Source organism: Echiichthys vipera (assembly GCF_963691815.1).
Source record: "Echiichthys vipera genome assembly, chromosome: 16".
Lineage (NCBI taxonomy): Eukaryota > Metazoa > Chordata > Actinopteri > Perciformes > Trachinidae > Echiichthys > Echiichthys vipera.
The window spans coordinates 1,621,875-1,646,433 of record NC_139841.1 but is presented as its reverse complement, the minus strand read 5'-3'; the positions used below and the strand labels follow the sequence as shown (position 1 = coordinate 1,646,433).

At 40.0% G+C, this 24,559-nt stretch overlaps 1 protein-coding gene across 1 annotated transcript in view; it reads left to right on the top strand.

Annotated features, from left to right (window-relative positions):
• Positions 1 to 448: 448 nt before the first annotated feature.
• Positions 449 to 24,559, top strand: part of scai (suppressor of cancer cell invasion) — a gene marked incomplete at its 3' end in the record, with an annotated part of 50,374 nt that continues 26,263 nt past the window's right edge. Inside the window, exons 1-8 of the mRNA XM_083930266.1 lie at positions 449 to 593; positions 4,121 to 4,245; positions 8,702 to 8,797; positions 9,220 to 9,306; positions 14,182 to 14,280; positions 15,889 to 15,985; positions 23,353 to 23,451; positions 23,689 to 23,841. Of these exons, the coding sequence (XP_083786392.1) occupies positions 4,139 to 4,245; positions 8,702 to 8,797; positions 9,220 to 9,306; positions 14,182 to 14,280; positions 15,889 to 15,985; positions 23,353 to 23,451; positions 23,689 to 23,841 (738 nt within the window). The 5' untranslated portion in view covers positions 449 to 593; positions 4,121 to 4,138. The remainder of the gene's footprint in view (positions 594 to 4,120; positions 4,246 to 8,701; positions 8,798 to 9,219; positions 9,307 to 14,181; positions 14,281 to 15,888; positions 15,986 to 23,352; positions 23,452 to 23,688; positions 23,842 to 24,559) is intronic.

Sequence of the window (24,559 nt, the reverse complement as noted above, 5' to 3'; positions counted from 1 at the left end):
AGTGCCAGCTCCAGTAGCTGCACCTAACAACAGACAACCCGGGCAACCAGCAACGCCCAACGCTATTGGCTGCTACCATGGAAACAGAAAGGGACACCAAGTCATTGTCAAACCCATCAAAATGTTTTTAAAAAAATGCCTTGTAGGTATATTTAATTTTAATTCAATAAAGATTCTACATATTCAACCTTTAAATGAATATTGATATTAATATGTGAATTGCTCCCCTAAAGGAATACAGTTTTGTCAATATTAAAGCTTGGATTATAGCTGCAAATAAAGCTTGAATGACGTAACAGGATTGCGTATTTAGCCGAAGCTTTTATTTTGAAAATGTTGACCCGGAAGTAACTAGCCACTTATAGTGGAGCGACTGCTGTCCTCGCCCTGCCGCCTCCTGTTTCCTGTCGAGCTCCTTTCATCCAGACGAGTACCGCGGCTTCAGCAGACAGCCATCCTGTCCTCGCTGCTGGGCTCCGGTGTCACTCACAGTGAGATGCGCTTCACCTCCACAGCTCGTCGTGACTCTTGCACTGCTCTTTGAGAAGCATCACTGTGGTCCTCCTGTTCATCAGCGTTAACCGACTGGCAAGGTAAGGAGAAACGTGAATGACACAAGCTGAGGTGCTTAAAGCCGCTGCAACCATACTGTGTGGAGCCGTCTTTCTTATCCGGACATCAATATCCAGATGTTTCTTTGTGTTGTGACGTTAATGGACTCACTTCATTTTGCCAACGTCGGCAACGATAAAAGGCTGATGTTACACAAGGAGCATTTGTTATTTTAAGTTCTAGGTTAACTTACGGCTCTATTCAGCTTTGTCTCATTAGTAGCTAGTTTGGTAGATTAATGTTAACCGAGTTCATAGTTGACAGCATTAGTTAACGTGTCATTACAGCTGAGTTAGCTACTAACGTCAGATACAGGTTAGAATTGAGAAACAATACACCAGCTGATTGGTTCATAGTAAGACCTCTTCTTGTAGCTTTCTCTCTCTCTCTCTCTCTCTCTCTCTCTCTCTCTCTCTCTCTCTCTCTCTCTCTCTCTCTCTCTCTCTCTCTCTCTCTCTCTCTGTCTCTCTAGTACAGGAGAAAAGTGTTCTCTTCTATTTGTTTTAGTTAGTACTCGAGCTGCAGCATTTAGGACCAACTGGAGACTCTTAACAGACCTATCCTAATTTTTGCAATATTACGCAGGTGAAAATATGTATGCCTCCCATTCTAATTTTGGAGACTCCAGGAACGACGAGTAGCCCTGCATTCTCAGAGCGCAGCGATCTAGTCGGGTAATACGGTACTATGAGCTCTTTAAGATACGACGGAGCCTGACCAATAAGAGCTTTGTATGTAAGGAGAAGGATTTTAAATTCTATTCTAGATTTTACAGGTAGCCAGTGCAAAGAAGCTAATACAGGAGAAATATGTTCTCTTGGATTTGTTTAAGTTACTACTGGAGCTGCAGCATATAGGACCAACTGGAGACTCTTAACAGACTTATTGGAGCAGCCTGATAAAAAGGAGTTGCAATAGTCCAGCCTAGAAGTAACAAATGCATGGGCAAGATTTTCTGCATCTTTCTGAGACATAATGTTCCTAATTTTCGCAATATTACGCAGGTGAAAATATGCATTCCTTGTCGTAAGTTTTATGTGAGAATCGAAGGACATATCCTGATCAAAAATAACACCCAGATTCCTTACTGTGGTGCTGGAGGACAACACAACATCATCCAGAGTAACAATATCTTCAGTTATTGAGTTTCGGAGGCCTTTGAGGCTAAGAACAATAACTTCAGTTATATCTGAGTTTAACATCAGAAAATTGCAGGTCATCCAGCTTTTTATTCCCTTAATGCACATTTGAAGTTTATCTAACTGAGCGGTTCCTTCTGGTTTGATCGATAAATATAATTGTGTATTGAGTGCCTACTTATAATATTTCCTATGGGAAGCATATATAAGGTGAATAGAATCGGTCCAAGGACAGAACCCTGTGGAACTCCGTGACTAACTTTAGTGTGCATGGATTATTTGTCGTTAACATGTACAAACTGAGATCTAGCTGATAAATAAGACTTAAACCAGCTTAATGCGGTTCCTTTAATGCCATTTAGATGCTCCAGTCTCTGTAGCAGGATACTACTTTTGCTCCCTCAATTTACATCATAAAAATTCCACAATGATGATAACAAATTTTATGAGTCTCAATTTTAAAAAGAGGAACCGTTATTGAACTTAGAAAAGGACGCATGTCTGTAAATAATGCCGGAAAAAAACTATTGGCGAATGCAGTAGCCCGCATCGGCCGATAATGATACACCTAAAAAACGCAAAAATCGGCCAATAATATCGGCCAGCCAGTGTATCGGTATATCACTAATTATCATCATTATTATTGCTATGATTATATGCTATATTTCAAAATAACATTTGTTCCATGCGTTTACAGATAATGTTGACCAACAAGTCAAGTATAGATATATAAACTAATATTTACTGCAACAGGTCATTTTTCAGTAAAATATGAAGCATCTGTTAAACAGGTGAACAGCCCACACGTAAGAATACAGGTTAAAACTGAAAATCATGCCAGATAGTGAAGTTTTTTTTAATGAAGATATTTATGCAAATTGTTCTTCTTTAGTGGTAATGGTAAATGGACTTGTACCTATAACGCACCTTTCTAGTCTTCTGACTACTCAAGGCGCTTTCACGCTTGTCACAGTCACCTATTCACACAGACATTCACACTGATGGCAGTGGACACCTACATACCATCTAATCTAACCATTCACACCACATTTACAGTTTCAGTGTCTTGCCCAAGGACACTTCGACATGTGGACTGGGGGAGCTGGGGATCGAACCAAAAAAAACCTATTAATTATTTCCAACATTACTGATGCACATCTTCATTATCTTGTGGACAGGTGCTTAAGAGGAAATGTCCATAATTGGTAAGAGGAGAGGAAATGAGCTACCTGATGCCAGTTGCTCAGTGGTTAGATCAGGCGCTCCATGTAATGAGACTGAAGGTCCTCGAGGCAGCAGCCCCGGGTTCGACTCCGTACTGTAGCCCTTTGCTGCATGTCCCCCCCCTCAATCTCACCCCATTTCCTGTCTGTCCTGTATAAGAAAGCTACCATCAAGTTTATTGTACATTTTTGTAGAGTTGTTTTAATACCAGTATCGGAAATGCCTCTGATACTGCCTAAAATGCTGGTATCTGTATCGGCAAGTATGCAAGTCCACATCATTTATCTTTCTACTCTAAAGTAGTTTATTCATACTTGTTTCAGTTATGACTGTCTGTCAAACTAGATAATAAAAGAAAGTTCTATAGCCTTCATTCTCTGTATGTATTTATTCATGTTTCACAAACCCGAGTCAAGCCATACAACAATGATAGCAATCATATCAGATCAATAATACAATAAATTATAACACGCACTAGTATCCAATTGGTACTCTGTATGTATCAGCACATACGCAAATTCAGCTAACAGATTCGCTTTCAGGAAGGAAAAAATGGAAATCTCTAGTTTATTGCAAATAATAGGACCCACTGAACAAAGTGAGCACTGAACTGAACACAAAAGGCACCATTAATAGAAGAAGAATAGTTTATTTTATAGCACAGTTTTCTACTGATCTTCAATTATTCTTCTTCTCTTTCACAAATCTCAAAATCTTTTATTGTACAAGTTAATTTTGCAATGATGGGAAACTCAACTTTGTGCACCCTTACTGTGAAGCGATAGTCAGTCCATAGCAGAATAAACTTTTCATTTGCAGTAAATAATTTTAATGAGGCTCCGCATTAGCTGAACATTGTGACCTGACTATGTTCTGCCTTGACCTGATTGCACATCTATCTTAGCAAACTGGAGGTTTCACTGTGAGAGTGAAATCTGGGACAGCACAAATCAACCTAAAAAAGGTGACCATGTGAAACACTTCCTCCATAGTTCTTATTTCTATTCATATTTAAGTAGGGCAACTAGCATCGTCTGTTCATTGGAAATAATTTGGATATCAACATGGTTAATGTATTTCTTGTTAGCTTGCTGTATTAACAAATCATACGTTCACAATGGTAATTTTAGTTTGTTTGTCAGCAGGTGCATAAAGTCAGTGTCATGACTGGAGCTGAGACTGAGGATGATATTCCATTAGGTGAAAGGAAGACGGTCACAGATTTCTGCTATCTCCTGGACAAATCCAAACAACTCTTCAATGGGCTAAGGTCAGTTTCTACTTACTCTGTTGTCTCCTGTCTGCAGGACGGCATTTTGATTTAAAGCATTTACTTACAGTGGCTATTTGTAGGAAATATATGCAGTGCATGTGAATGATATGTAAAGAATCCACTCAAGTATCCCTAGCAGGTTTGTTCATATTGGGCAATTGTGCAGCATATGTCCAGTGCCAACTTGCGTGAAGTGTGGTCTTTGTGTTATTTTTTACATTGGTTACACTTTTTCTTTTAAGTGCACTAGTACATTATTTAGGTGCACGAAAACGCCCTTTGGTGCTGCAATAATACATTTTTTGTCAGATCTCTTACACAATGTTTATTTCTTAACAGATAATGTGGATCAGGGGTTTTCAAAGTCTAGGACTGTGGACCTCCCCTCAGGCAAAGCCCCATAAGTTTATCTTGCTTAGTTCCTGGATTCCTGATCATAATTACATGTATGTTGTTTGATGCCATTGACGCTCAACAATTGAAACAAGAGTCTAATATTGCTGTTAGACTTAACTTGAGACTACTTGAGACTGTCCCCTGTCCCTCTTCCCCCACAGTTGCTTCTTATCTATACGTCATCTTTTTAGTTTTTTTGTTTTGCTTTTTGAATATTTCATCTGACCAAATCTGCAGTAAAACATTCTTCCTCCACATCAGACCACATCAGACTACGTCAATTCAGGATGCCGATGCTCTGACAGCAGGTGATGAGAAGGTTCTGTCATTCGCCTGCCTCCAGCGCACCCTCAACCCTCTCCCTACCGTTTCTCCCACTCTAGCTGATATGTGTGTGAGTGGGCTGTTTGCTACGTTCTTATTAATAAATAAACAGATATGTGACATGCCACAGTCAGGAAAACACAACAAACTAGCAATCAAGCCAACGCAGAAGTTTGGCTCAGTGTCTCTTCTCATTGTCTTCACGGCTCAGTGTGGGTTTGTTTGTCCACCTGAACGACTCACTGTGTCGTGCCTGCTCGCTGTTGCTGAACTGTCAGCTGAACACTGAGGACAGGTACAACGGGAACCACAGGTGATGTAAAAACAGTGAATAGTTCTCTTTATTTTGAATTACTAGTAGCCTATGTTTTAAGGTTGTGATCGCTCAGTGCACGGTTTCACACACATACACAGACACACATCCTCTGAAAAAGATAAGTCCGATTTCTGGTCACATATGTGAGCATCTGGCTTCCATGTACGTGACCGCAGTTTGTGTCCTGTGTGAAGGTTCACTTAAAAAACAAGTTTAACATTAGGGATGCACCAAACCGATACACTGGACCAGTATGGGATACCGAGCTAAGCAGATCGGATATGTCCCCGCTTCTGTACAGCCACTGTTGATTCTAATGGACTGTCTGCTTCTCTGTAGTGGGCAGCAGCGGCAGACATCTGTGTCGGGTATTTTGTGATGAGGTGATTGACGTGATAAACGTGATGGATCTCTTCATTGCGTAGCTATTATCGCCCGAATCGTGTCGAAGGAGGCAACATCGGGTGTCATTGCGTCATTTCTGTTGATTTCGGAATGGAAGCTTGACGATTTCATCACCTCCATGGCTTTTGGTGTTAATGCCCGGTAATCGCGGCAGCCCTAGAAGGGTGTAATTTCCACTGGGGATGGGGCCTCTCCCGTTACAGAATCTCTTGATCATGAGCACACATTTTAAAGGGCTCACACATTCAGACCCATGTGAAATGAGTTAATTCATACTGAACTTCTTTGAGTTTGGTCAGAAAAAATTAGCCATTTTGGGCTCTTGTTTTATGTATTTGACTGTACTTGTTTTTATTTATATAAGTGTCTCTACACCTGCATGACTTCCCACACTTGGCAAAGGAAGGACTCGGTCCAACTTCAGGATTTCACTCTTTGTAGAAGAAAATAGCAACGCAAACATACAAATAAACATGTCCATAAGTTCATAATTTACAACAAGTAAATTTGAACAAAAATCTAGTTTTACATTTTCAAACCATGCAAATTATCCAGTTTTTATATTATAAGTTGTTCTAATTTAATTGTATAATAATTTATTGCTACTACAATTTTAACTAAACTTGTTCTTAACTTACATGAAATCAAACCTTAAACTGATTTTACCATAGATTTTAACAGTCAGTTTTAAACAGAAATACTCTATTTTAATCTTAAAGCAAAATTTACAAAAAATTGAACTACTGCTTTTAATGCAACAGAATAAATTCTAATCAAATCAAGTCTTCTTTCCTTTCAAACTGATATGGGCCACAGCTTCTCCAAACAAATAAATACAGCAGCAAATGAATGAACAAAAGCACAGTGCCCAAATACAAACTGAACGACATAGACCTCTACTCTCTAACACAGTCCAGCTACTTACTGGTAGCCTCCTTTTGGTCAAAAAGTCCTTTTTCCATGCAGTTTATTCGTCTGTGCCAACAATGTTTCTGCCGTCCACTGCTGTCAGCCCAAATGACTGGCACATCGCTTCCTTTGTTATAGGAGCAAAGTCAAGTTTATTGCACCCATAACAATGGAAATTACATTGCTTACGCCCACCGTCCTGCCCATTTAAAAGAACCTCAATGAGGATGGATAAAATACTATGCATCTGTGCCTATAGTTACAGGCACTGATATAATAACATAGAGTAGATCATCATTACATGATAATAACTTAACATTTAAACACACACACATATACACCTAGATAAGTTCTACAAAAGTGCGTTTAAAGTGCTCATTGTACTGCCTAAAAGCTTGTGGTATAAAAGAGAGAGCATGCCGCTTAGTGTGTGTAACCGGTGGTCTTAGCCCACCACACCATAACCTTGTTGCCCAGACAAGTATGGAGAGGGTGACCAGAGTCTTGCATAATCTTAGTTGTCATTTTCATAGTATACTCTATCCAATGTAATTGTCAGGCCAGCCATTTTTCCTGCCATTCTGTTCAGTTTATCAATCCTATTCTTCTCAGTGATCCCCGCTTTCCCTCCCCCATCCCACAACACATTAGCTCCACACACTACATATCACAGAACCGTGCCCCAGGAAGTTTCACGGCTAAAGTGTAGTTTGTTTGGGAGAGGTGGGCTTTTGTAAAGCATGTTTGCACCCCTACGGCGGTTCTGACGCCAGTTTATGTGCGCCTGTTCGGACATAGAAAAAAGAAGGACGGACCGTGCGCGGACATTTCAAACAATGGCGGCGAAGGTTCACATTGGTGTGATGCGGAGGTGGAGTGTTTTCTGCAGATTTGGTCAGATGAAAATATTCAAAAACAGTTGGACAAGATGCACAAAAACTCTGAGGTCTATGGAAAGATTTGTAAACAAAGCGATGCATCGCGATGACAGCAATCAATGCATGTGACGTGTTACGCTGTGATGACGTATAGGCAGGCAAGATACCCGGATCGGATATCGGCTCCGATAGTGGCTAATTAGCTGGATCGGATATCAGATGAATGAGGCCAATTCAGCATTCCAATCCAGTCATTTCTTTTTTATTAATATCATTGTCACATAGATTATGTATTGCTGTGTATAAGTGACAATCTTGTCACTTCAATTCTATGTTTGCAACAGCGGTTAGGGTTATATATTCCATTTTAAAATATCTGTTGCACTTTACATGGAAGTGTTATGTATTTCTTTTTGCTGCAATGTACACTTTATTTGTTAATAAATAATATTAAGTACTTTTATATCTGTATTAATTTGTTACCGTATTCTAACAAGGCTAAATGTTTATGTTAAGCCAGATGCCTTCACTCACATGACAAGGTATACACTTCATTCATTCAAGAGTAGGCTCGGATCGTTATTGGGTATCGGCCGATACGCTCAGCCCAGGTATTGGATCGGATCAGAAAAAAATGGATTGGTGCATCTCCATTCGAAAGAAGACTAGCTGGTCTCTAGGCTCTGACTAGTTAAGGTAAAGGATTGAATAAAAACATTAGGTATGGGGTGTTAGGGTTAGGGCAACACTCTTAGTGGAGAGGCTGAATAATTGGGAGATTGGCATAGATCATTGCTGCAAGAGCCAGCAGTGATATCAACCAAGGGTATCTGCCAGAGTAAATGAAGCATGAGCCTGGCAGATTCGTCTGGTTTCAAGAGAGGGAATTGGTTCTACAAAGGGCAAAATGGGCATTAAACTACTCCAAATAGTCCATGTAGAATAATCTACAGGTCATAAAGCCAAGTAAGTATTTGAAAGCTCTCGCTCCCAAATGATTGCAATTCCAAAATGCACACTAATTCACTTTGTGTGAATGTGTGAAGTGTCAGAAAAAAAGTTTGGGAACCCTCCAGACCATGAGGAACATGAGCATCATGACTTCCCAAAATTATTCATTCAGTGTTTCATTTTGCTGTCTACTGCTGAGCTGAGAGCATTAAAATCTGGCATGTATGTGACTATCCCTTTTCTCTCCTTTGACCGTGTTGTGCTTTTGTTGCAGAGACCTTCCTCAGTATGGACACAAGCAGTGGCAGTCCTACTTTGGACGGACTTTCGATGTCTACACTAAGCTGTGGAAATTTCAGCAGCAGCACAGGTTATTTCCATCTTTTATTAGTTCACATTGTTATCCAAGTGAGAATAGGTGGATTTAGAGTGCAATGTTTCAAGCATGTGGTTGAAGGTAGAATTAACTGTCAAACTAAGGGTGGTGTTATGATTCAACAGAATGAGGAAACATATTGAGTTTGAATGTGATTTTTCCAGGTTGTAATTTAAAACCCTAGATTGGTTAACAAATAATACAATACTGTTAAACACTGTTAAGACTAGTGTTCAATGTATTTATATTACCATGAAATATGCCTGTACAAATGTTTATTTGCTCATTAACACAAAGACAGATGCACTTGTATTAGGTGATGACTATCCCACTGTCATTTGCCAGAATTCCTGTCACACTGCTGAAATTATTTTATAGTCTAGTGCTCAGTATTGTATGTTTTCATTTACTGACAGGCAGGTTCTGGACAGTCGGTATGGTTTGAAGAGATGGCAGATTGGGGAAGTTGCATCCAAAATTGGACAGCTTTACTACCACTACTAGTAAGTCAAACACAATGTCTTGACCACGCACATCACCAAGTGTTTTCACTGCTGTCTGTTCTTAAAATAGTAATTGATGAAGGGCTGGGTGTGTTGGGGATGTGGGAACAAAAATACATTATCTTACTTTATCCTATCTAATAATAGGAAGATTCTATGATAGCAATACCCCACCCAAGTAGAAATACTTTCCCAAACCATTAGGTTCACCTGGCTAAGGCATCACAGATTAGCAATACTCCCGCTGCATAACCCGTCTGAAAGTCACAACGCTCCCCACAGGTTCCCGCTATCCCCTTGCCATGCCAGGTTAGCAATAGCACACAAGTACAGCATAGCTTCACAGCCAGTAAACCCTGCTAGTGAGCATGGCTGCCGATAATGTTCAAGCTTGGACACCCATGTGTGATGCGCCTAAAACACAACCTAGCTGCCTTGAGTCCACTGAGGAGTGGGCACACTGTGGCCAGTTCTTCCCTCACTTTGTCCGACCGGGGACCCAATTAAGGTTTCCACCACACATCTCATTAGCCGATGGATCTCTCTGAGGAAGCACTTCCAGCTTTCTTACAGTACAGAGGCTTTTCTCTCTGCTCTCGTCTCTGCTTACAATTCTTGCTGATATTCTTGCTCTTCTGAACGTGGTAATAAATGGACAATATGGGAATGAAACTACTCTGCTGATGACCCAAAACACTGAAAGGGAGCAGGCTAACAAAGCTAACTAGCACCACCAAGACACTGCAGGAGCCAGGTGTAAATGGCTGTAAATCAAATAACCTGTGGGGCGAGGGGTTGGCCTTGTTGTGGGCATCTTCCCTTTGTTTCTGACCAGGCGGCCAGAAACAGGCTTTGGGCCTAGTCTTTTCCTTTGTTCGATCAGGCTGAGGCCTTCTCATAATCCAACTGGAAGTTCAACTTAATCGAGAAATTAACAATCATCTGTGGAATACCGATTGCACCTACAACTGACTACACCTCCGGCTTTCTTACAGTGCAGATGCTTTTCTCTCTACTCTCGCCTCTGCTTGCAGTTCTGTGCTGATATCCATGCTTTCTTTTAAGATAAATTACGAGCAGCGGCTTCTGGATAGCTATAAATCACTGGGACTATACACTTTTTGTGGATAGCAGATAAATATTTTTGCGACCTTAGTACTGCTCCACCTTGGCCTACCCATAGCAAAAGTCTGCAGTGAGACAGAGTCAAAGCTAATCAGCAGCAAGATGCCTGCCTTCTCTGAAGACGACTACCACAAACCTCTCCAGAAGACTGCAGTACTGGAAACCAAAATCTACAGGTTAGAAGTAAATGTGGAAGTGAATGGACAATGTTGGAACGATACAACTTTATCATGGCCCCAAAATAGTGTACAAAAAAAATCTAACACACGGCTAGTTAGCACTACAAAGAAACAGGAGGACTGTATACAAGGTAATAAATCCACAAGTTATCGCTGGAACTCTCTTGGTGCTAAGCCTAAGAGTAAATCATCTTCCTGGGGAATGCGTGGGAGACTAACAGGCAGAGCCCAGCGCATTGAGATTTGAGATCCGACCAGCTGGCCTGCTTTACCATCCCGGCATAGCACATCATCAACCCCTGCTCCTAGAAGGACAGAGCCCCGGACAGCTGCCAAAGGGAGGAATAACAACAAACCTCCCCAACAACGTCTACAACCGGAGAACAGATTTGCGCCACTACTACGGTGAAACGCATTATATTGCACATAAGGTCAAATGATGTTGTTAAACAGCAGTGTGAAGTACTGAAGCAAGGCTTCATTGAACTGCTAAACACAGTCAGCTCTCTGAACATTGAAGTGTCCATTAGTGGGTCACTGCCACCTGTTGGAAAAGGAGCAGAGAAATTATCAAGACTTATGAGTCTTAGCATATGGCTTTCAGCTTTATGTGCCGTACACTCAGTTCTTTTTATTGACAATTTCAACTTTTTTTTACGACCGCAGTCACCTTTTAAAAGCAGATGGATTATACCTAAACAGAATGGGAATAAGGCTTTTCATGTAAAACCTTTAACTCCTACGTCACTCATCTGTTCCCTCGACCAAGGACACGACACAGGAGGAATCAAAACATGAGGAAGCCAAAACAAAGCCTCAGCATGAAGAGCTTAACACATAATCAGCTCCTCCCAACTTCAGTTTTAAAAGTGAAGCCAGAGTTAATAAGAAAGGTGAAGGAGTGGCTGTCCTGTTCAATGATTCCCTCCAATGCAAGCAGATATCTTATGGAAACTTTGCCTCCTTTGAATATGTGGCTCTTAAGTTGAATTCTTCCTCCCGAGTTATGTTTCTAAATGTCTACAGGCCATCCAAATATTGTGCAACCTTTTTTGAAAAATGTTCTGAACTACTGTCCATGATCTGTACTGACTTTGATTGTTATTGTTGGTGATTTTAACATTCATGTTGACAAACTTTAGGACAAAGGAACTAAAGACCTTTATTGTCATTGATGACTATGTATTTATTCAGCATGTAACTGAGCCCACACACAACAAAGTTCACATTCTGGACTTAGTCATGTCCAAAGGTGTGAGCATTTCTAAGGTTGCTGTGATTGATGTTGCTCTTTTTGAGCATTCCTGTGTTTGAGAGTGCTATCTCTCTGCAGACTGATGTTCAAAGAAAAGTCATCACAAAACTTAATATCACAGAAAACACCTGTGGAACATTTATTCAGGCTTTCTCTTCCACACCAACCCTCCCCTGGGTCTCAGTAAATGAGCTTGTTGATACTTCATCATTCATTCATCTTCAACCGCTTGTCCCTGTCGGGGTCGCGGGGGGCTGGAGCCGATCCCAGCTGACATCAGGCATGAGGCGGGGTACACCCTGGACAGGACGCCAGTTTATTGCAGGGCACAAAGAGACAAACAGAGACAGACAACCATTCACACCTATGGGCAATTTTAGAGTCATCAATTAACCTAACACGGGCATGTCCTTGGACTGTTGGAGGAAACCGGAGAACCCGGAGAAAACCCACGCAGACACAGGGAGAACATGCAAACTCCACACAGAATAGCCCCAGGCGGGATTCGAACCAGGAACCCTCTTGCTGTGAGGCGACAGTGCTAACCACCACTTTACCGTGTCGCGCTTGTTGATAATTCATTCATTCATTCATCTTCAACCGCTTATCCCGGGGTCGGGGTCGCGGGGGTGCTGGAGCCGATCCCAGCTGACATCGGGCGTAAGGCGGGGTACACCCTGGACAGGACGCCAGTCTATCACAGGGTACATAGAGACGAACAGAGACAGACAACCATTCACACCTACGGGCAATTTCAGACTCATCAATTAACCTAACACATGCATGTCTTTGGTTTGTGGGAGGAAACCGGAGTACCCGGAGAAAACCCACGCAGACACGGGGAGAACATGCAAACTCCGCACAGAAAGGCCGAGGTCGGGATGCGAACCTGTGACCTTCTTGCTGTGAGGCGACAGTGCTAACCACTACACCACCATGCTGCCACTCGCTCAGATCATGAAAAAAAACAACATATGTTACCACAGCTATGCAGACGACACACAAATCTAAATAACTATCAACAGGCGACTATAGTCCAAAACAAGCACCGAGCAGATGCATCGAACAAATCAATGATTGGATGGAGCAGGATTTTCTCCAATTAAACAAAGAAAAAAACTGAAATTATTGTTTTTGGAGCCAACGAAGAATGATCAAAAGTCAGCACCCAACTTCCAACAGTAATGCTAATACCATGAACCAAGCCAGGAATGTAGGTGTAGTCATGGACTCAAACCTAAACTTCAACAGCCTCATTAAAACAATTACAAAGTCAGCCAACTATCACCTAAAGACTATATCAATGATTAAAGGACTTATGTGTCAGCAGGACTTTTGTCCATGAAAATTTGTCCATGCATTTATCTTCAGCAGGCTCGACTACTGTGTCTTTACAGGTCTCCCTAATAAGTCCATCAGACAGCTGCAGTTAATTCAGAACGCGGCTTATCGAGTCCTCACTAAGAACAAAAAAGTAGATCATATCACTTTAGTCCTCAGATCTTTACACTGGCTTCCTGTCTGACAAAGACAACACCACAGAGGAATATGCCACCATGGCTCAAGTACGTGAATTGTTGGACCAACAAAAGCATTTATATAAAACTTTGCTGGAGCAACAGGAAAAAAAGCTTCAAAACTTGTGTGCAGATCATTGTTGACTCTTTAAACAGGAGGATTGATGATCTTTCAAAGCAAGTTTATGATTTCAAGGTGAGTCTTGAAATTTCTGTGACAACACAGCACTGGTCTGATCTATGACTCTGCTGCACATTTTTTGCAGGACTTGCAGTTCTGACTTGTGAAATCCTTTTTTTTACTTATTAATGACCTTTTTTGTGAATCAAACCTGCTCACAAACTGAGCTTGACAGGCTGCATAATGTGGCAATTTTCAGTCACTCACTCATCCTCAACCGCTTATCCAGGGTCGGGTCGCGGGGGCAGCAGCTCTAGCAGGGGACCCCATACTTCCCTTTCCCGGGCAGCGGCTCTACTCCGAATTCCTCACGGTTCCTTCCTCCCATTTTAGTGTAGCTGTGTAGATTATGCTAATGATGAAATCTCACGGACGAGTTTCTGCAGTTTACCCTCCGAAACCCACAGGATGGTCTCGGCCAACTTTACTATCTTTAGAAGGCTCTAGTGGTGCTCTGTTTTAAAGCTATAATGACGATAATGGTATGATATGAAACACTGCTTGGTAATGTGGAATATAGATAAGACGGTTTAGTGATTAATAAATACACTCTCAGCCTGAAGTGTAATGAGGTTATGAATGGAGATAGTAATACAACTACTTTCTATTGCTTGACAGCCTTCGTACCTCAGAAACAAGTTACCTGAATGAGGCCTTTTCCTTCTACTCAGCCATCCGCCAGCGCTCCTACTACTTTCAGGTCAACAAAGAGGACAGGTAAGTTCAGAAACTCTTTTTCTTAAGCCGAAAGTGGCCCACATCAGGGTGCCAGGTGGCCACTGTTTTCTAATTCATAATGAAAACAAATGGATTCACACTTTTTTGAATCGGGTGCCAGGCTGCATAAAAAGCATCAAAATAGAGCTTTGTTATCTATTGTATCATTTTGCAGAAGTGGCCCCGGGCAAAGCAAGTTAATTATCACTGGTCTAGGTTCTAGTTTTATAGGGTAAGGTCGGCTATATTTTATATTTTTTTTATTGGCAACAAATCCCACGCACCATCTCTCAATACTGTACTACTACTACTTTCTGTCGCTCTAAGCTGCCAGCTTATTGGTTATTGAAGATGCAAATCTTTACAAACATATCATGAATATTAAAAAAATATTTTTTTAAAACTAATTTCCTTAAAGTTGTAATCCGAAAGAATTGAGATCAATGTTTCTAGCAGCCCCTTTGGCAGTAAGCTGTAACTGCAGGTGAGCCTCTGGGACCTAATCTTCCTTTGGAAACCCAACAGTGTCGACTGTATGACGTCAGTAGATTGGCAGCTTTTACCTGGGCAATGCAGCATGATGCCTTCACATGCTCCACATTGATAGGAGGACCAAAGAGAGAAGGGGAATGGCGTAAAAAAACGTCACTAACTGTGCTGAGCATTTGATTTTAGCACGGGAAAGTCTCAGACACTAAGATCATATTTTTGGGCAAAGCAGCAAATACAAGTTCTTTCATTAGTGGGTCATATAATCAGTCACCATTGTTTTAACTCATTCTTTGATAGATAGGAACTGAAAAGGCAATTAACTCTATGAAAATCCTACAGATTATATCTTTTAACAGCTTGACGCTGTAGTTGCAAATGTTACTTAAACAGGAGAAGATATCACATGATTTGGGGACTATTTTCAGCAGCGGAGTAATCAAGATTTGATGATTGAGTATTTGAAGTAAAACTGGCTCATTGATGTGTGTGAATAGAACAAAGGAGCTCTATGGCACAGAGGAATTGGATAAATCATGCTTACACACAATATTTGTTAATAGGGTACATTGGTTGCACATGGGGTTTGTTGTTAATATAATTAAAAAATATATAGAATACCATAAGACTTTCTCAATCACTGGCAAGCAAACGAAGATGATCAGTTGCAAAAAACAAACATGCTAATTATAAACCTCTATGTTGCCAAAGGTTCAAACATGAACCATGCGCATCAGTAGCCTTAAGGTGAAATTCTGGCATAAAATCATCCCATGGTCTTTTTCGACACTTGCACACATCAAATAAGCCATTGAGACAGTTTTATGTGTAAGGACTCTTATCAGGATACTGCAGAGGTTTGGTGTTATTTTGAGCAGTTTTAATGGCAGCAGTTTTAATGCCTTCACCTAAATACCCCTGCTGTCTCCCGGATATCTCTGTTAATAGTTCATACATGAAAAAAAAAACTGTCTCTGGCTTATTTGATGTATGTAAGTGTCGAAAAAAGACCATGAGATGATTTTACGCTGGTATTACACTTTAACAAAGCTTTAAATTTGCCCGTCATTTAATGTGGATTTGTTTGAGTTCATATTGTCTTTTCTTATGTTTTATCAGGCCTGAATTAGTTGTGAAGAAGCTTCGATATTATGCTCGCTACATAGTCGTCTGTTTACTGCTGAACAAGATGGACCTAGTCAAAGTTTTGGTGAAGGTATGGAAGCAAGTTTTTTTTTTTTTATTAACTACAGCATACTGAGTGATCACAAATTAAGCAACCAGGCTTTTCTAAGAAGCATGAAGACATTCCCTGCACCCTTGTACCTCATTTATCATTAATACTGTAGCATTCATTTCAGTGAGTGAAGGTGACTTTATTTTCAAATATGGAATAACAGTTATCCATTAAGACCAGTGTACTGTTGTCCCAAAGGTTTAAGAAGCAAGCTTGTTCATCCCCCAGACCGGCAGGATAAATCTGGGTGGAGAAAATTGAAAGGTCAACGCTTGCCCCTCCCTCTATATTGGTCTGGGGTTTCACACGTGCGTTTCCTGATCCACACTCCACATTCTACACCAGTTGGTGGTGGTGGTCTGTCTTTATATTCCTTTAAAAACATATGATATAGATGTGGCTAACGTCCGATTTCCTCACACAGCTTTTCTTCAGAAAAGCACCCATAATGTTATAATCTTCTTATTTTCTCTTTTCTTCCACTTCTGTGTCTTTTTCTTGGCAAACCAGTTAGAAGTGCATACCAGTGAATACACTACCAACTGGACCAGAAAAACTGGATCATGTACAGTAGGAGCGCTTGATATGTGTACAGTCAGTAGGGTCGCTTTTTTTGACGCTGCATGTGGACGATCTGCCCAGACCCTTGCAGACATGGGCGGATGACGACATTTTCACCATGCAGAAACAATCCGGACGCAGGATGTTTAAGGCTTGCTTAACTTAGGGAATAGGATCAGGGTGGTAAAAAAGGGAGTATTGCTCTCATTGAAGCTGGTGAAATGTAAAGTGTATTGGGCTAATTGTACACACTCTTTCAGGGTATGCTACTTAGCTTTGAAACAAAACCTCAAATATTCTTTGGTGCCGGATAGGCTTCTCACAATACCAGAATTTCAAAGTCATTAACAATACCCAGGAAAATACTCATGGCCATTTTCCATACCAAAATTACAAAAAATGAAGGCAGATTTTAAAATAAAGATTAGAACAATACAAACAACACCAATAACAACACTTTTAAAAAAGTTGTCTGACGTGGTGAAAATAAGAAAAGAAAAATAACTGTAGGGTGTATATAAATATGACAAACGTTTGTTTTCTTGTGTTGTAGAGCTCAGGGATTTGTGTGGACATTAAATGATTCCATGAAGGAGGTTAAACCTTGGATTCAGTTGGTGAAGTTGTTGTTAGTCAGGTTTCTCCACAGTGTAAACAGGGATCTGCACCATGCTAATGTATTCCGCTACAGTCCTGTTTATCTTCTGTGTTACTGCTCACTTGATTACATATTATCTCTCCGGATTAAATAGAGTTGGTAAAGCAGTTGCCACTGTTTCTGTCTCGTTGACTTTTCAGACACACTATTGTGTCCTGTTAAATTAACTTCTCTTAACATTAGATGGGCAGGACTGAAGATGTTAGCTATTTAGTTCTGCCCTTAGTGTTACTGTTTATTATTAGACACTAGCGGCATGTTTACGTCATTAGCCTTACCCTGGTTGTTAGCCTAGTATGTGAAATACTTCCAAACGGCAGGAGGAGCCTGATTTTTGTTTATATGTGCAGAAAGGGAGGTTGGGGTTGGGCCTCAAAGGCACCTAGGCTAAAGTCTGTCTGGGGGGCAGCTGCACTGTGGCCTGCGTCTGCCATGGAAGAAAGAGCTGTAAAGCTTTATACTCGTAATTCTTGGCTTCGTACATGTCCAAAATGTCCTGCTCACCTTTTTTAAAAAAACATGCTAGTACAGCAGTAGTATATTCACAGTGGATCTTCTATCAAATTATGGACAGTAAAAAGTAACTATTTTAGAATAAATTAATACTTTGAGAGTTAATACTTTGTTCTCTAATTTTGACCTCCACTGTAACTTCTGAGCACCTTCTTACAAAGCTAATGAAAACACACAGGGACTCAGATAGGGTATTACCTTTCCCTCTCAGTGGGTCTGGGGGTCCTCTGCTGTGGAAGTGGGCCAAGACATTTTCCTCATACCACATTTGTCCATGCTAAAGCAGAGCTCAGGATTGAGGCTAGGCAGCTAAGCAGTTTGAATATGGGGACTGAAGGAAGAATTGTCCTTCTCTTCCTGATGTGACGCAAGAAACTCCTTGCCCAATGCCTCCACCTTCTCATTATAACCATAGAATGAATAAAAAAAATGGACGTAGCATACCTGTCTAGGGCTGTTCTCTCAACTTGATCCATCTTGCCTACTGGAGTCACCATCTTGTCAGATTTTGACTCCACCTCATTTCCTCTTACCAAAAAAAGGGCATGTATGTGACGTTGGGGGGAGGGAGATACGTCCATCTGGCTGACGTATACCAGAGGGCCAGAGGCTAGGTGTCACTCAAGACGCTGCACTCCTAATTATTCATAAACTTTTACCTCCAATAAAATAAAATGGCGGCAATCTGGTCCGTGGTGTAGTTCCACAGCTCCCAGAACAGTCTGACATTTCCCCTGTTTTAGAGTAATTAATATTATTATATCTGTGATTTCTTATGGGGAAATCCCATCTAAGAAACGCTAAGAAAACAACGAGTCCAAATAGTGAGGCAAACAAGGATATGGCGTCAGGAGATGTTGATACTGGGGAAGCTAACGCACATGCTTCCATGGATGCCCTGCACGCTAGCATAGATGCTGTCCGTGCAGACATAAAAGCAGGACACCAGGACATGAAAAAATAACTGGGCGGATTTTGTGCGACAATCAAAAGAGACACAAGGGAAGAGCTCAGAAACTTTAAAGAAGAAGTTAACCAGAAACCGAGCGACATCAGGGCAGAACTCAAGAACACAGAGGTTAGGATGGAGGAGGTCTGCAAAATCCTATCAAAAGGAGCAAGTTAATCACTAAAAATAAGAGAGAAAAAAAAAATTCTGGCAGGAGACTCGCCTTTAGTAACAAAGAACATGGGAAGTTTAAATGTTTGGGCTTTCAAAATGCATACTACTCAGACTATAAACATGGGGAAAAAAGAGGAGTTATAATATTAATCTCTAACAAAGTTGTATTCCAAATCTCAAAACAGATAAAGGATACAGAGAGGAGATACATTCTAGTGAAATGGCACATCGACCATAAGCAGGTAACACTTGAAATGTGTATAGACCCCCAGGTAATGATAAAACATTTATTAAGAAAATATTTGATTTGATTTCTGAAGAGGCTGAGGGGGTCCTTATTTGTGGCGGAGATTGGAACATACAGTTATAGCTATCTCTTGACTCCACTAATGTAACAAAAAAATACTAATTCTGAGACAGACACTGTTAAGAAACTTCTCACTGAAGCAGGTTTGATGGATGTTTGGAGGGAATTAAACCCAACAGCAGTACAATTCACATTTTTCTCCCATCCCTATAATGTTCATTCAAGAATTGACTACTTTTTTAAGTTTAATTCAGAAAGACACAGAATCTTAAAGTGTCAAATAGGGGTCAAAGATATCTCAGATCACGCAGGTGTATATCTATCCCTTCATTTGGATGCTGAAATTAAAAATACAACACAGAAGCTTAACACAAGCCTGTTAAACGATCCCTTATGCAAGCAATTCATTCGTAAGGAATTTAAAGAATATCTAGAACAAAATGATACTGGTGAAGTGTCCCCAGTTACCGTATGGGATGCTGCTGAGGCAGTAATAAGAGGAAAACTTAGAATGTGGTCCTCAATTAAAAAGAGAGAAACAGAAGCAAATAAAATACTTATTACAGGAACTAAAAAACCTAGAAATGATACATGTGGAACTTCATGATCCCAAATTATTAGATCAGATGAAACTCATTAAACAAAACTTAAACAAACTATATGATAGTCATGAGGAGATGAAAGCAAAGTTCATCAAACAGAGATACTATGATAATGGACCAAGATCTAAAAAGCTGTTAGCCTGGAGAATAAGAAGGCAACAAGAAGAAATATCCATCCATACAATTAAGGACACGCAGTCTGGAAAGATTTGTCATAAACTAAGAGAAATACAAAAGTCCTTTGAAAGTTACTATAAAGATCTGTACACACAACCGAAAGGAGCTGATTCTCTGAGTATTAGACACTTTCTTGACTCGCTAGATCTACGATCTATTGGATCAGAACAGAATAAAATAATGATGAATGAAATCACACAAAAAGAACTGGATAATGCTATTTCGAGGCTCAAAACAAATAAAATGCCTGGTGAGGACGGCTACTCCGCAGAATGGTATAAAACATTTAGAGAATTACTATCACCAACATTATTGAAATGTTTTAACTTTCCCCTAATGACATGCCATTATCTATGGACATCTTTCCTAAGATGGGCAAAGATAAATCCGAGTGCAGTTCGTACAGATCGATATTGATTTTAAACTTAGATTATAAACTTCATGCCTCAATAATTGCAAAAAGATTAGAATATATTATTCCGGACATAATAGATGAAGAACACACTGGGTGCCTTAAAACCAGACAGACATAAGATAACGTAAGATGGGCCTTACATTTAATGGAGCATATGAGCAAGAATAAAGATGAAGGTGAATCCATTGTTCTCAGCCCTGATGCAAAAAGGGATTCGATTCAGTTAGTTGGGAATACCTTTACTTAACACTACAGAAATTTGGCTCCGATATTAAAATCATCTCGTATCTAAAACATGTATACTGTTCCCCCTCAGCCAGAATCAAAATAAACGGTAGTCTTTACAACCCTGTGTCACTTGAAAGAGGCTGTTGGCAGGAATGATCCTTTGAGTCCAGCCCTGTTCGCATTATTTTTCGAGCCTCTGTCTCAGGCTATTAGAGAAGACCAAGACATAAAAGGAATCTATTTTAAAGAAATTGAATATAAGACCTGCCTTTATGCAGACAACATATTGATCACTCTTTCGCAGCCAGATTTGAGTTTACCAAAAGGAATGTCCTCCTTGAAAACATTTGGTTATTACTCGTGATACAAGTTAAACATTCATAAAACACAAGTCATTTCATTTAATTACATTCCCTCATTACAAATAAATAACCTTTGCAATTTTATATGGCAGAATGACATTATCAAATATCTGGGAATAGAAATCCCAAAGGATTTATCCACCACTAACTGCCAATTGCCAAAGAGATAAAGACAGATTTAAATAAATGGAGTTTATTACCGCTGGACTAATACAACCGAATAGATATAGTTAAAATGAATATTTTACCACGACTGCTTTTTCTTTTTCTGTCAATAGAAATACCTGAAAAACAATTAGCGGAGTGGAAAAGAATGCTATCTGGGTTCATATGGAAAGGCCTTAAACCAAAGATCAGGTACAAAACGTTGCTACTGTCCAACGAGAAAGGAGGATTATCTTTGCCTAACGTAGAGAATTACTACAAATCTGCACAGCTCAAATACCTGATCTAATTATGCGATCCATGTTATAATGCTAAATGGAAAAATCTAAAATCAACCCAATTGGACATTCCCCTTCAGACCTTGCCCGGAAAGACAAATCTATACCTACTGCATAAACAAAACCTAAGTGTTTGGACAAAAACATAAAAACAATCTGGAAAATAATATCAAAATATTACGATGGGTGGCACATGATAGAGATTTTAAACCAACCCAGATGGATGGGCGTTTCAAACAGTGACTTTTGAAAGGTATCACATCGTACTGTCTTATTTCTGATAAAGGGGGACTAGACTCTTTCTTAAAAAACATAAAGATAACTATGTCTTAGAAAATCAAGACTTCTTCAGATACGTTTAAGTTAGAGCTAATTTTAACCGTGATATAAGAACAATAGAGGAAGGCAGTTCTAATTTAGTTAACGCTTTGATTGATGCATACAAATCTAAACTAAACGGGAAATTGATTACCCGAATCTACTCTTGTTTACAGTCTCTCAATGGCTTTTCCACTCTTTATGTTAAATCCAAGTGGGAAAAAGAAGCAAAAATAGTAATTTCAGAAGATGATTGGCTAAACATTTGTAAAACTCATATGAGCACTTCCAGTTCTGGTTATTGGAGGAAATTTTCGTGGAAGAATATAACTTGTTTTTTTATTACTCTCAAGATCAAACAACATCAGAAAGGTCACTCAAGTTATGGAGGGTGCTGGAGAGAGTGTGGAAATGCTCAGGCGAATCATTTCCATATCTTCTGGGACTGTCCGATTATACAACCTTACTGGCGAAATGTAGTGCAGAAAATTAAATCAGTACTAGGCTTTGAGATTGAACACGATTTTTTCACAATTAACCTTGGTAATATGTCCCCTGCAGTCAACGTCACTGATAAATATTTGATTAAAATATTATTGGTAGCCAGCAAAAAAGTAATTACGAAAAGATGGCTATCAAAAGAGTCCCCATTGAAAGAGGAGTGGATCGCAATTGTGAAAGAAATATATGACATGGAAAAAATTGACTTTCTCCTTGAACTTGTGCATGGACAAATTCACTACATACTGGAGGAAATGGACCTCATCTAGAATAAGTGGCCCCCCATCACAAGATACTAATATGACAGATTCTGTTTTGTTTTTGTATGAGTGAAGAGCTTCCGCCCTGTTCTGATATGAAGGAAAGACTGTCGGCAGATAAAACAAAAAGGACTGATAGTCTCTTATTCCTGAACACAGCCCTAACTCTTAAAATTGTGCCTCCTCTTTCTCTTTTTTCCATATGCACTGTAAATCCATGACTTCTTAAAAATAAAGTTTAAAAAAAAACAAACTAACCTGGTACAAAGAAAATCAGTGTCGTCATGGAGATATATGGAGATATGACCTAAACATCCAGACTAGAATGATTTAGTGTACCAGGCCTTTAAAATAATAATAATAGATCAATTTTATATAGCGCTTTTAACATGGGGGTCAATGAGAAATTGATCTACTATGAAACATGCTCCTATTGTATCAACCAGGAAGTTGCTGTGGTGGGGGCTTTATTTGGATGAGCAGCATGAGCAGCACTGCAAGTGATTGGTCCAACAAACTGTTCATTTTATTCCGAGGAGTGTATCATCAAAACAAATCCACCAGTGGCTCAGTGGTAAGAGAAGGTGGCCCATATACAGAGGGTTTAACACCCCCCCCCCCCCCCCCCCCCCCCCCAAAAAACACACACACACACACACACACAAATCAGTTTATTCTAAGGATTGTATCATCAAAACTAATGCACTGGCTTTACAAACAAAACCAAGCTTGTAACATCCACTTTCCCTGTTCTAAATACTAAATATGCTTGATACCTTATTTTATGAATCTAGTACAAGTCAAACTTTTGCTGTAAAGTAATAAAAAGTGTTTGTATTTGTATACTTGCATGACCTTCATGGAACTGCAACCTGCAGGAGTTATCTGACGAAATTGAAGATTACACACAGCGATTCAACACAGAGGATCAATTGGAATGGAACCTCGTTCTACAGGAAGTGGCAGCTTTTGTAGAGGTACCTTACCCCTTCAAGTGTAACACATCAGTACTTTCATCATAGTTACATCATTGTGTAACCTGTAACAGTGCAAGACAAATTGAGGGTTCAAGTTAGTTACTGACATTTAAACATGAATGCAACATTTCCTCTTTCTGGACAGCCAGGTCATTAAAGAAGGCCCTTTGTGAGTTTTTTGCCTGATACATTGTCTCAGCTATGGCTCCCTGTTGTTTCTCTCCATTTGTAAAACAGGCAGATCCAGTGGTAGTTCTGAATGACAACAATTCTGTCGTCGTCACCAGCAATCGGCTGCAGGAGGGAAGCGTGCCTCCACTGGAACAAGGCATGGTGGTTGGGCAGCTTGTCCTTGCAGATGCATTAATCATCGGCAACTGTAACAACCAGGTTTTAACCCACTAATTCTAATTCACAGTTCCTAACACTTCATACACATCAACACAGTATTTGACAGTCTTATTGAAAATAACGTGTTGTTGACTCCCAAACAATATGAAACACACTGTGTCAATATGACAGGTATTTCCTGCAGCTCTCATGTCTCTGAGGTTTATTCTTCCATTGCTCATCAATAATAGTTGCACTACTATATGGATGAATTATGGCAATTGTGTAAGCCCATTTTTGATAGTTTTGCATGTCCTAATATATTCATGGTGCATGCCATGTATTGTTCCACTAAGGGTTAAGTCCTGTCCTGTTTCTAACCACTCTACTAGTTTAGTGAGAACAATCATTCAAGAACCTAGTACTATACATTATTTTATAATATGTAGTTTACTGACATTTTCTTCAGGGCAAAGACACTGGGCCTCAGGCAAGGACCATTCATACAAATTTGTTCTTAAGTTGAAGGTATGAAAGATTTCAAAAAGCCTCTGAACACCCACATGAATGTTTTCAGTTATTCTGGCTGATTAAACCATTGCTTGGGTTGAAGGTGGGTGGAGCTTTGATGGGAATTTATCGGACACTTGAATCAAAAACACAAACTGAGTGAGTGTTCAGAGGCTTTAAGAGAATTTTTTTCGCATTTCCCAGTATTCTATTGGGGATGACCAGTCATAGGTGATCCAGGGCCATGTGCATGACAGCCTGCATGGAG